This window comes from Panthera uncia (genome assembly GCF_023721935.1).
Source record: "Panthera uncia isolate 11264 chromosome C1 unlocalized genomic scaffold, Puncia_PCG_1.0 HiC_scaffold_4, whole genome shotgun sequence".
NCBI classification, from domain to species: Eukaryota; Metazoa; Chordata; class Mammalia; order Carnivora; family Felidae; genus Panthera; species Panthera uncia.
In genome coordinates, this window is record NW_026057585.1 from 95,687,454 (window position 1) to 95,699,368 (window position 11,915).

At 42.0% G+C, this 11,915-nt stretch overlaps 1 protein-coding gene across 8 annotated transcripts in view; it reads right to left on the reverse strand.

The window, feature by feature from the left end:
* The window catches only part of VPS13D (vacuolar protein sorting 13 homolog D), a 257,455-nt gene that overhangs the window by 162,835 nt on the left and 82,705 nt on the right, over window positions 1–11,915 (reverse strand). For all 8 annotated transcript variants that reach the window (XM_049618063.1, XM_049618062.1, XM_049618059.1 and 5 more), the window contains 6 exons: window positions 10,086–10,241; window positions 8,084–8,294; window positions 7,509–7,583; window positions 4,898–5,104; window positions 3,591–3,680; window positions 1,305–1,445 (listed from right to left, as the gene is read on the reverse strand). In XM_049618063.1, the coding sequence (XP_049474020.1) occupies window positions 1,305–1,445; window positions 3,591–3,680; window positions 4,898–5,104; window positions 7,509–7,583; window positions 8,084–8,294; window positions 10,086–10,241 (880 nt within the window). The remainder of the gene's footprint in view (window positions 1–1,304; window positions 1,446–3,590; window positions 3,681–4,897; window positions 5,105–7,508; window positions 7,584–8,083; window positions 8,295–10,085; window positions 10,242–11,915) is intronic.

Below are 11,915 nucleotides of genomic sequence, written 5' to 3' on the forward strand. Positions count from 1 at the left end.
AGAGAGAGAGAGAGAGAGAGAGAGAGAGAGAGTGTGAGCAGGGGAGGGGCAGAGAGAGGGAGAAAGAGAGAATCTCAAGCAGGCTCTGCACTGTCAGCACAGCGCCCATTGAGGGGCTTAAACCCACAGACTGTGGGACCATGACCTGAACCAAACCAAGAGTCAGACACGTAGCCAACTGAGCCACCCAAGCACCCTTAGAAGACATTTTTAAGTAGACAATGGCTCATCAGAAATATCAATAAAATTCTTTTGTCCGAGGTAACCTCTTGTTTATCGTAGCTTTCCAAAACACTACCCTAAACTTCACCTAAACTTCCAGGTGCATATATTATATAAGAAATAACATCAGATAAAAATAATACAGTATCATGAGATCAATTATCCAGACAAATTTAATGAATGAAATCTGATCATGTAAAACAGCGGTTTTAAAATTTTTCGATCAATAAACTTAGGGTCTCAATTCACCATACATTCTCTTCATCTTCTTCTGACACAGAATAAGCCAATGGATATCCTATAAGCCTCGATCACACACACCGAAGAAAGTTTGCAGATTTGCAGTCGTATGTGTTATCACTCAAATAACCACAGTATTACCCAAAAGTCAGATCATGTAGATAATAATTCAAACAGTTTGAGAGTTTTCATAGCAAAGACAGGCAACACCTGATTGTTTGATAATGTAACTCTTTTCTTACGATGATATAAATATAGGCATAGAGTGGTTCCAACTCACTACATCAAATCCAGGAATGTACATGTCGGTGTTTTCCAAGAAACTTTCAGAACACACACCGTTAGCTTGGCAATCCTTCAACCCAGTGATTTTCAGAGTTAGGTCAACATGATAACTTGATGGGAAACAGTACAGGCAATTTATCCTACTATAAACACAAGGTCAAAATTACACCTTTTAAAAATTATTGTGTGTGTGAGTACCCGGAAAGAAATGTATCTAAACTCACTTCTAGGACATTAAAAAACAAAAACAAAAACAAAAACAAAAACCTATGACCAAGCATGGTGGGGAGAGAGTTTTTATCACGGACATTTATGTTGCCCAAATGGTCTAAGTTCTTGCTTGGTCATGGACGGCATTAATACAGGATGCCAACTCTAGAGCAATGGGTTGAGAAGAATCGTGAGGCTAGGTTAGGGTTTATCAGGAAAGCAGCCATGCTGAGTAAGTGATGTCTGGTGTGGGCCTGAGTATTTGCTAAACCAGGATTAACAGTCTTCTAGACAAGGGACTTATGTACAGAAAGGCACCAATCTTCTAGAGACAACTTTCCACTCACCGATGAGTACAGAGGTGATGTTGATATCCAAACGGGGTTTGGCCTTGGCTTCTAGCTTCAGTCGAGGAGGATGGAGACGACTAGCTGCCTGTTGTTGCCAGGATACAGAGCATGGCCATGGCTCAATAAATGGCTCCCAGCCTAAAAGAACACAGGAAATAAGACATCTGTTAAGCAGATATCAAGAGTTTATAGGGGAACACTGTTCACAAATGCTCAGCAAGGACAAACTATAGCTTAATAGCTTTCTATTTCCAATGTGATTTCACAGCGAAAGGACCATCTTCAGCTATAGGTCACCCTACAGATGCCTGTGCAGGCTAGAGGACATCACTACACGGACAGATACGTGCCCCACATGGTCTTCCAGAGGGGGGAGGAAGGAGGGCATAGAGTGCATGTGCCTTCTCTATGAAAGAGCAGGCAGGACCGGCTTTTGATCCACTCAAAATGGAAAAAGGAGTCTCTGACACAGGATGGAAAAGTACTAACAGCAGCTGAAGTAACTACTAAATTTGATTCTCCTGCTTATGTTGAGAATCCACTTAGTTGAGGGGCGCCTGGGGGGGCTCAGTCAGTTGGGCATCTGACTTCAGCTCAGGTCATGATCTTGTGGTTCGTGGGTTCGAGCCCCATGTCGGGCTCTGTGCTGACAGCTCAGAGCCTGGAGCCTGCTTCGGATTCTGTGTCTCCCTCTCTCTCTGCCCCTCCCCGACTCATTCTCGCTCACTCTCTCTTGCCCTCTCAAAAATAAACATTAAAAAAAAAAAAAAAAAAGAATCCACTGGTTGAATAAATAGGTAGAACATAATTGGAAATTCATTAAGTCTTTCAAATTTCTAATTTTAAATCATATGTGCCAAAGGTATATAAACAACACATATATATGGTTTAAAGAATAAAATTACTACAAAGTCCTGTACCCACTATTCAGCTTAAGAAACAGAAAATCAGAAGTTCCTTGGAAGCCCCCGAGTGCCACTCTCCCGTGTCAGTCCCCCTTGCCACCAACCCTCTCCCACCCAATTCCAAGTAAACATTGGTTTGGGTTTTTAATCACATGCTTGCTCTTATCGTTTTACCACACACACATGCATTTCTTCAGAACATACTGGTCAATCGGTCCTACTGGAGATCTTTACATAAATGGAATCTGATGTATGTGTTCTTCTGCAAGTTCCTATTTTTGCCCAACAACATGCCTCTGAGATTCACTCATATTGTTGCCAGGTAGCTGTGGCACATTTATTTTCCCCACTGAATTGTAATCCACTTATGAATATACCACAGTCTACATACTCATTCTACTTCTGAGAAACACCCCCTTGAGGAGGAGGAACAGCACTACAACCAGTCTTCTATCTGTTTCCGAGCACACATGAGCAAGAGATCCTTCCAGGGTACAGACCTAGAAGAAGTATGTTGCTGGGTTGTTGAGCATGCTTATGCTCAACCTTACTATTTGTCAATTTTTTCCAAAGTGGTTGCCCCAATTTACAATTCGAATGGCAAGAAATTATGTGCGGCTCATAGTCTCACACTTCATTCTTGCCAGTCTGATAGGTGAGAAAAATGATACCTCCCTGGGTTTTAAAGACTCAAGTTTTCGGGCACCTGGGTGGCTCAGTAGGTTAAGAGTCCGACTTCGGCTCGGGTCATGATCTAATGGTTCCTGGGTTCGAGCCCCGCGTCTGGCTTTGTGTTGATGGCTCAGAGCCTGGAGCCTACTTTGGATTCAGTGTCTCCCTCTCTCTGCCCCTTCCCTGTGTTCGCATGCACACTCTCTCTCTGATGTAAATTTTTTTAATAAAACAAAAAAACAAAAGGCTTACGGGCAGAAATCTCCCTATCAGGAGCACCTGGCTGGCTCAGTGGGAAGAACATGCAACTCATCTTAGGGTAGTGAATTTAAGCTCACATTGGGTACAGAAATTACTTAAATAAATAAAAACTTAAAAAAAAAGGGGGGGGGGAGGAGAAATTTAGCTACTATCGGGGCCAAATGATCCTTAGCAATTTCATATTCCAGAATGAGCCAAACTCCTGAATCAAAAACAATGAACTTCATATGAAACCTTGGGTTTAAATAGCTCAGTTGCAACATATCAGATATGTTAGGAAAATGAAAAGTCTCCATCTTTTGTGCTCATGCAGTCACTTGTGTTTCATCTTTCCCTGCCCAGCCCCACCCCCTTTCCCTCACGCAAAATTTATGTAGAAATTGGCCCAGGCAAATATTGAAGTGTGTTTTTTAAGTCCCATGATAATATACGCTTGTATACTGACCTGACAGAGCACGGTTATAATAATCTCCAGAAAGGGTGAAGTGGGCGTACCCTTCAGGGCTAGTCCTTACATGCTGCAGAAAACTCAGGCCTGCAATGAAAGCAAATTTTACTATAGCGCTGGGGTAAGAACAACCAAAACTTTCTTTCACAGATTAAATCACAGTGAAGAGATGTCAGTCACAGCTGATACTGATGAAATCATAGGAAAGCACACCAAATTTTGAGATTTTGTTCATCCTGGGTTTTTGGCATGAATTCTGACTTAAAAAAAAAAAAAAAACCACTGTGTTAAAATTTTATTTGTCATAGCTCCTGAGTTTCCTGGCACGCCTTTAAGTGTCGTGCCTCAGGCAAATGCCACCTTTGTCTCCTTCTGGCCCCAGCCTTGGCACGCAGGTGTATCTGTGTTATTTCAAGTCTGCAGGAACATAAAAAACATACTTCTCCCTGAATATCTGAAAATCAGAAGGCAGGCTGATGAGAGCAGTTATGTCCTGATGAATATTAGCTCAAAATTTTAAGATTACCACAGAAAAATAAGAAGTAATTATTCCCTGCAGAAAAGACACTCAGTCAAAAATTCCAGCTGTTACTTTCAATCAAGTGGCCCTTGTGGTGCCTTGAAGCACAGGGAAAAGGAAGCCTCTCCAGTGTGTCAAAGGTTGAGCTCAATACCCAGGATGGAATTTTCCTTGAAGGGAAAAGAGGCTAGCAAGATCAAAACAATGGAATATTAAAAGTAAACACAGCGGTGAGATTTTCGGGTACTCTCCTCAGAAGCCCCATCTACCACCACCTGCAATGACACAATTTGGGATAGGGTCCTCATACCCTTGTCACTTGCTAGTGAAAGACAGCTCTCAGGGCCCCATGGAGGACACTGAGGGAAGCATTCTCGTAAGACTGTGTGTGTTTTATTTTCAAACGTATATAAGGTAGAGCATTAGCTTTTAAACGTCTTTAAGAACAGTACTCACTCCAGTCTTTAGATATATAAAAAGATAAACAAAATGGAGACACCAACAACGATTTAGGTAGAGCTGTTAATATAACAGAAATTTCATCAATGACAATTTCTATTATTCCCAAACTAGAGGCTGAAGGCCACATATGGCAAATAAATACACATTTCTTTAAAATAGAAATAATGAAAAACATATGTAAAACTATTATCTAAATTTCACCCATACGACTAAGGGGGGGTGGGGGGAGGATGAATATCATTTAAAAAAGGGGGGGGGTGCAAACGGCTTGGCAATCACTGCAAATCTTCAAGATGAATCTGAAAATCAGGACAACACTCACGGGAAAAGGTGAGCTCAGCCAGGGGAACGTCACAGTCCATGCAGTCATCGATGAAACAGATGCACACGCTCTCAGCTTTCACCTCCACCCCAGAGATCAGCTGGGCTGCCACAGGCCCCTGGCTCTCGTGGCTATCAGCAGCCAGGGAAAGAGACTTCAGAGGTTCAGCATTCTTAAACAACCAACTTGCTGCCTTTTTCAGTTGGCCTTCGAAAAAATGTAAAGGTGATCAGTTCAGCCAGTTCGCACAGCTACTCAAGCAACTCATTGAGGAAACAGAGAAATAAAGTTCATAGGGACCTGCTGGACAGCCCAAAGGAACCTTGTTCCCAGATGTACTCTTAGACTTAAAGGGGGGAAAAAACCTAGTGTGATGATAGCAATTCTATTTTTAAGCAAACAGAATGTACCCCCCTTGCACATCTTCCACTCAAGTTCACCACCGTTCATGATCCGGTTCAAAATGCCTCCAGAAGCCATCCCTCCTCTATTATGACATCCATCGAAGGAGAGAAGAGGAAAAGACAGGATCCATATTCTAGACGTCACTTAGTAGGGAAGTACGTAATCTTCACCATGCAGGGTTTTATTATATTATTATTATTATTATTACTATTACTATTATTATTTTAGTGAGCTCTATGCCCAATGTAGGGCTCCAACTCGTGACCCTGATATCAAGAGTCACATGTTCTACGGACTGAGCCAGCCAGGCACCCCACTATGTAGTTTTGCATAGAATGATGTGCTACTATACTTCGTCTTCGCAACCGATCACAATTCCTTGCGAACAGACAGCTATGAGAAGTGCATGTGTGTGACACACGACTGTTAGATAACAGCCCTCTGAACATAACCAGATTGCTAAAGCTAAAAAGAAAAGGAAAGGAAAGCCATGCGACCCCATATTTATAAATTAGCAGAGACCAGTGCACAGAACAGGGGTGAGTGGTGAAGGGCATATGCTCTAGAGGAAGATGGCCTGGCTTCGGATTCCAGCACCTACTGGATGCTGGACCTTGGACAAGTTCCTCGATCTCTGCCCACAGCACCCACAGACAGGGCTGCCATGAGGAGGAAACAAATGAGCACAAGTAAAGCTCTTCCAGGAGCAGAGCCCGGCGCGTACTGAAGGCTCTATTAACATTAGTCATTGTTATCTTTTTCGCAACTGATGGAACGACACCTTAGCTACTAAAGAAATAAAAATTCACAAAAATCTAAAAAGCTCTTAGAAATTGAAAAGAAATGTTTTGTTATTAAAGAAAGAGAAAAAAATAGACAATGTAAACACTAAGAGGTATTAAGCTAATCGAACTAGCTAACTAGAGCTACTGTCATTTGTCACAGAAGGAAAAAGATAACAGTTAATGCAAACAATCGTGCGGTGAGAGCAGCGTTTTCACACGTAATTGGTCAGAGTGTCGCCTTGTACACAATGTTGCAGAAAAAGATCTGTCAATTTGAATAAAAAGCCCGAAAAACAGATCTATAACCTTTGATCCAGGATTTATACTAGTAGGTCTCTCTACCAGGGAAATACTAAATAAAAGTTATAGACAAAAGTTCATACCAAAAACTATTTATTACAGAATTGTATACAATATTGAATGAAAAACAAAAAACAGTTAAATAAATTAAAATATATCATTTGATCAATGTCAAAAAAAAAATCAATGTTTATAAATAACTTTAATGACATGGGAAGATGCTGCTGATATTAAGTATATCGCAATAATATTATAACTCAATAAAACCGTGTTGTAAAGAGGGCTGTAAAATTGTATTTGCAATACAATCTGCCAACATACACGGTATTATATGTATATATACGTATGGGTACATATAGTACGTGAAGAAACAGAAAAATGTACGTGTAAGTGTAGACTAGAAAAAACACAGCTTTTGCTGTATCTTCCTGTTTTAAGAGAAAGGACCACACACAGAGGGAGGTGGGAAGGAAATTATGTTGCAGTAGAAAGAACCCAGGCAGACTCAGCCCCTCACTAATAGGTGACCTGAAGCCAGTTAATTAATCTATCTGAGCCAGGTTCCTTATCGGAAATGGGATAGTAATGGCCACCTGCAAGGCTATAAAAATTCAAGAGAACACAGGACGAGGCACACGGGCACTCGGCGGTCGTGACTATCAGCATTGCCAGTGCCTCCATCAGCAGCAACAGCAGCTGACAGCATTAGAGCTCCCGCTGTGGGCCAGGCACTTCCCTTAAGTGCTCTGCATATAGCGTCTCTGCATATTTGTATCAAACCTCCAAGGGAAGTGGTCTTACCCTCCTCTTACAGATAAGGAAGCACTGCTACCGAGAGGCTAAGTAACCTGCCCGAGTCGCTAACAGGTAACCAAAAAGCAGCAAAGTGAAAACCTGAAGCCAAGCATCGGTTCCAGGGCCCACATTCTCATCCACTAAGAAATACTGCTGCTCATTATCACTTCCAGCCCAAGATCATGGTCAGCCCAAAGAAAATCATGGAGGGGTTTCAAAATACAGTCCAGCTCTCCAAGCCACCTCGTGGGAGCAGGAGAGGCAGGGAATGAGAAGCAAGCTTATTATCCAGATGAACAGGTCATGGAAACCTGGGTGCAAATTACCTTGACAGACCAGAAGGGCTTTGCGGCAATCGTCCATGCTGAATCCCAGCTCCTGTAGTCTAGCCAGCTGTAACTCTAGGAAAAAGCGGGACATAATTTTTATAAATAATTGCATATAATTAATCCACTAACTGAAGAAAAAAGAAAAGAAATTCAGAAACGGGTGATGAAAACATTATATTTCTCTAGGCAAAAACGGGATCCTAACTGGAGCACCTTGAAATTTTTAAGAGTGTGTTCCCTGTATTGACTGTGTTTGTAAAAGCTTAAAACCGACATTTAGAATCATCCACATAGCTTTGGAGGAAAACTCAAGGTATAAAACTAAACCTTCGCATTATCTATAGAACTCTGGAAGAAATGGTAAAAGGAAAACTGGTGTCGGCTAGCACAGCTGGTTTGGGGTGTTGTATTTGTTCTTAAATTTTTAAAAGTTAGAGGATCATACTTATAATTACACTTAATGACATGTAATTATCCTCTGAACAATTTAATTGTGCAAAAGAAAATCTCGAAAGTTAACAAGAAGGATAGACATTAAGAAGACTGAGTGGGTCGTACAGCTCGACACCTACCCAAGACAGGATCTAGGGTATGTCTCGTCCCTTCTCTGATTTCCTCTCCGGCTCGAGGCGCACCGGGAACGTGACTGCTAACGGAGCTGGCCTCCAAGGCCACTGCGTCGGGGCCGGCAGCATGGGCTTGCTCTGGGATGGATTTTGCGATGGCAAGAAACAGCTGAACATCGTTATAGGAGAGTCTGATATCCAGGGCCTGTAACTGAATCTAACAAAATTGAAAGGACGTAAGTTTTTAAAGTTGCCTTTGCTTTTACGTCCACACCTCTTACAGGCAGAGTTCCTAATTCAAGTTCTAGAAGTCCCACAGACACTACACTAATTTTCCATTTCAAAGACTGGGAAAATCTTGAAATTAAGCACCAAGAGCCATGAGGTAAGACATCTCTGCTGTGAGGTCAAGTGCTCATAAAACTTCACTAAATAAAAACTATGAAGCTAGGAAAATTACTACAGCAATGATTTGCTTACAAGTACATTAATCATCAAAGCAGGGAATCAGAGAATGGCTGTGGGTGGGCTGTGGGTGGGTGGGGAGATTACCTGTAAGCAAAGTTCTTACAAAGTACTCCATTTTGCTTTGATCTACTTCATTTTTTAAAATTTCTAAAACGAGCAGACCACTCAACAAAAATGATCTCCTTCTTCTTCCAACGTAACTTGAAATGAGTCAAGTTCCACACCCATACCTCTCGAAATCCAGTCTGCCTCAGAGAATGGCAATATAGCTACCATTGGTAAAAGCAATACAGATGCCAGCACAATCGGGACGTTGTGGTCTCACAGATCGTGAGATTGAACCCTGTGTCAGGTTCTGCACTGGCAGTGAGGAGCCTGCTTGGAACGCGCTCTCTCTCTGCCCTCCCTGTTTCTCTCTCTGTCTCAAAATAAATACACATTAAACAACAACAACAGGATGCCCCTGCATGGCTCAGTCGGTTAAGTGTCCAACTCCTGATTTCAGCTCAGGTCATGATCTCACAGTTGGTGGGGTGGAGCCTTGAGTCAGGTTCTGTGCCGACAGGGTGCAGGCTGAGCCTGCCTGAGATTCTCTGTCTGCCCATTTCCTCCTCATGCCTGCTCTCTCTCAAAATAAATAAATAAACATTAGGGGCTCCTGAGTGGCTCGGGCAGTTAAACACCCCGCTCCTGATTTCAGCTCTAGGCATGATCTCACAATTTGTGAGACTGAGCCCCGTGTCAGGCTCTGTGCTGACAGCGTGGAGCCTGCTTGGGATTCTCTCTCTCTCCGTCTCTCTTTCTGCGCCACCCCTGCTTGTGTGTGCTCTCTCTCTCTCTCAAAATAAACCAACGTGAAAAAAATAAATAAGCAAACAAACATGCATTTCAAAAAAAACACAAACTGGGATGACTGTTGGAATGTCTGGGGGTGGCATTCTGTTTATTCGCTCTTTCAAATTTTTCTTTCAAGATAAAAAAATCAACACCGCTCTTCTCTATCCTTCAATCTCCCATGGTTCAGGCGGATTAATTAATCGTTCCTCCTCTGTCAAAGAAATCACACACCACCTTCTCAAGCCTTCCTTGCCTGCCTTTAGCCTCCCTCTCTTCAGCTCGCATCCTCACATTCCCACCCACCTTTGCTCTAGGGAGATCTCTCTCCGTTTTGCGTTAGCTGCACCCCTTCCGCTTCCAGCTCTGCTACTTGCCAACGTGGCATGGTCTCCTCCTCTGCCTCCTGACATCCTGCCCCTCCGCTCAGACTCAGCCTACCTTCGGTTCCACCCACAACCCAGATGCCTCCCTGTCTTGCGTTCTGCTTTCCATAAACTTTTATAAAACTTCAAGATTCTACCAATTAACAGCTCTTTTATCCTCCACGAGACTGAAAGGTTTTCTAGGACAGAGACAATGCCTTATTTACTTTGTATTTGCTATAGTGAAAAACAATGTGGAGTTCAGCAGAGTAAGTAAGTTGTGCGGGCTCAGGAATGTGTTTGAGAGTGTATCGATGTGTAGACAGATTTTTCATCATTACCTCTAAGATCGGTGGGAAATCTTCACTATTGAATGCATCCATCAATCCTGAACTGTTCTGATAAGAAGAATTCCCCACGAGTTCCACCTGAATTTGAACCGGATCAACAATTGAAAGAGCTGTGTCATGTTCATTCCCTAGTCGGCATGAAAACACCTAGAGAATGAAATGCAATACAGTAAGGATTAATGTCTGATTTAGAAGAGTCTAAGCATCAACAGAAAAAAAAGAAAACACTCTCTTGGTATCAATCAGCCGTGTGGTATCAAAAGACCCATAGCAACTGCTGAAATAAACACTGTCGAGAGTGAACCGGGGATTCTCACCCACTGCCAGGAGCACGTGAAACGGTTCACCCATATAAAAGGCAATTTACTGATCCACGGCAAAAGACTTAAAAATCTCACACCCCTTGATCCAATAATTCTACTTCTTTCTAGGAACTAGCCTATGGAAATAACGCAAAACACATTTAAAAAAAAAAAACCACCGAACCATTATTTCATAGTTAATAAAAAAAAAAAATTAAGAGCAACCTATATCATATCACATCTACTCAACGGAATATTTTGCGATCATTTAAAAGTAATAAAGGGGTGCTTGGGTGGCTCAGTAAGTTGAACTTCCGACTCTTAATTTCGGCTCAGGTCATGATCCCAGGGTCGTGGCTTCAAGCCCTGTGTCGGACTCTGTGCTGAGTGTGGTGCCTGCTTGAGATCCTCTCTCTCCCCCTCTGCCTCTCTTTCCTACTCACATTCTCTCTCTCAAAAATAAAATTAAAATAAAATTAAAATAATAATAAAAGGGACAATTAAAAAGACCATGGCGGTGGGGGGCGGGGGGAGGGCCTAGGTGGCTCAGTCGGTTAAGCGTACAACTCTTGGTTTCGGCTTGGGTCATGATCTCACAGTTCATGAGTTTGAGCCCCATGTCAAGCTCTGTGCTGATGGTGCAGAGCCTGCTTGGGATTCTCTCTCTCTTGCTCTCTCAAAATAAATAAACTTAAAAAAAAAAAAAAAGACCATATGGAATGTAGGCAGATAGTTACAACATGGATATGTGAACAAGCAGCCCAATCAAAATAATATTATGCCATGACTTTAAGGAAAGAAACACATCAAAATGTCCATAGAGATTCTGTACAGAGGGATAGGTAATTTTTCTCTCCCCTCGTCCAAATTTTAGGTGATATAATTATTGTTTCACAATTGAAAATAAATACATTAATTATTAAAGCTGGTGATGCATATATAAGAGCTCATTATATTAATCTGTTCACTTGTATATGTTTGAAATGTTCTATAATAAAGTGTTTAACAATAAATATATCTACGGGGAGAGAGAAGGGAGAGACGACTCCCATTCTAGGACCAAATTATTTTTGTGCTTCAAGAACAGTACAGAAGAAAGCATTCGCGTTGGTCTCCCTTGCTTCTTCCCCTTTGTGGAGGGTGGAGGGCATTTTCTAGTGCTATTCTCCCCCAGTGATATACCAAAGGGGTCTTAAAATTCAGATCCAATTGTGCTGCTGCAGGAACAAAATTAAAAGGAATTTCCAGGAATCTCAAATATTTTGCCATATACTTCTTGTAAGACTTTGGAGCAAAAAAAGTTTCATTTTCCTCTTTTCTTCAGGGGCTCTGGCTACACAAAATGCAACTGTACCTGACAGTTCATTAATCAATCACCAACGTTTTCCATTCAGAGCTGGTACTGGAATGGCTTGGAAAGCAGATGAACTACAATTTCATGATCAACTCGCATCACTGGGAAGCTGGGAAGCACTAGACTATTGCAAACTAGCAACACATTTATACCGGGGTGGGGGGG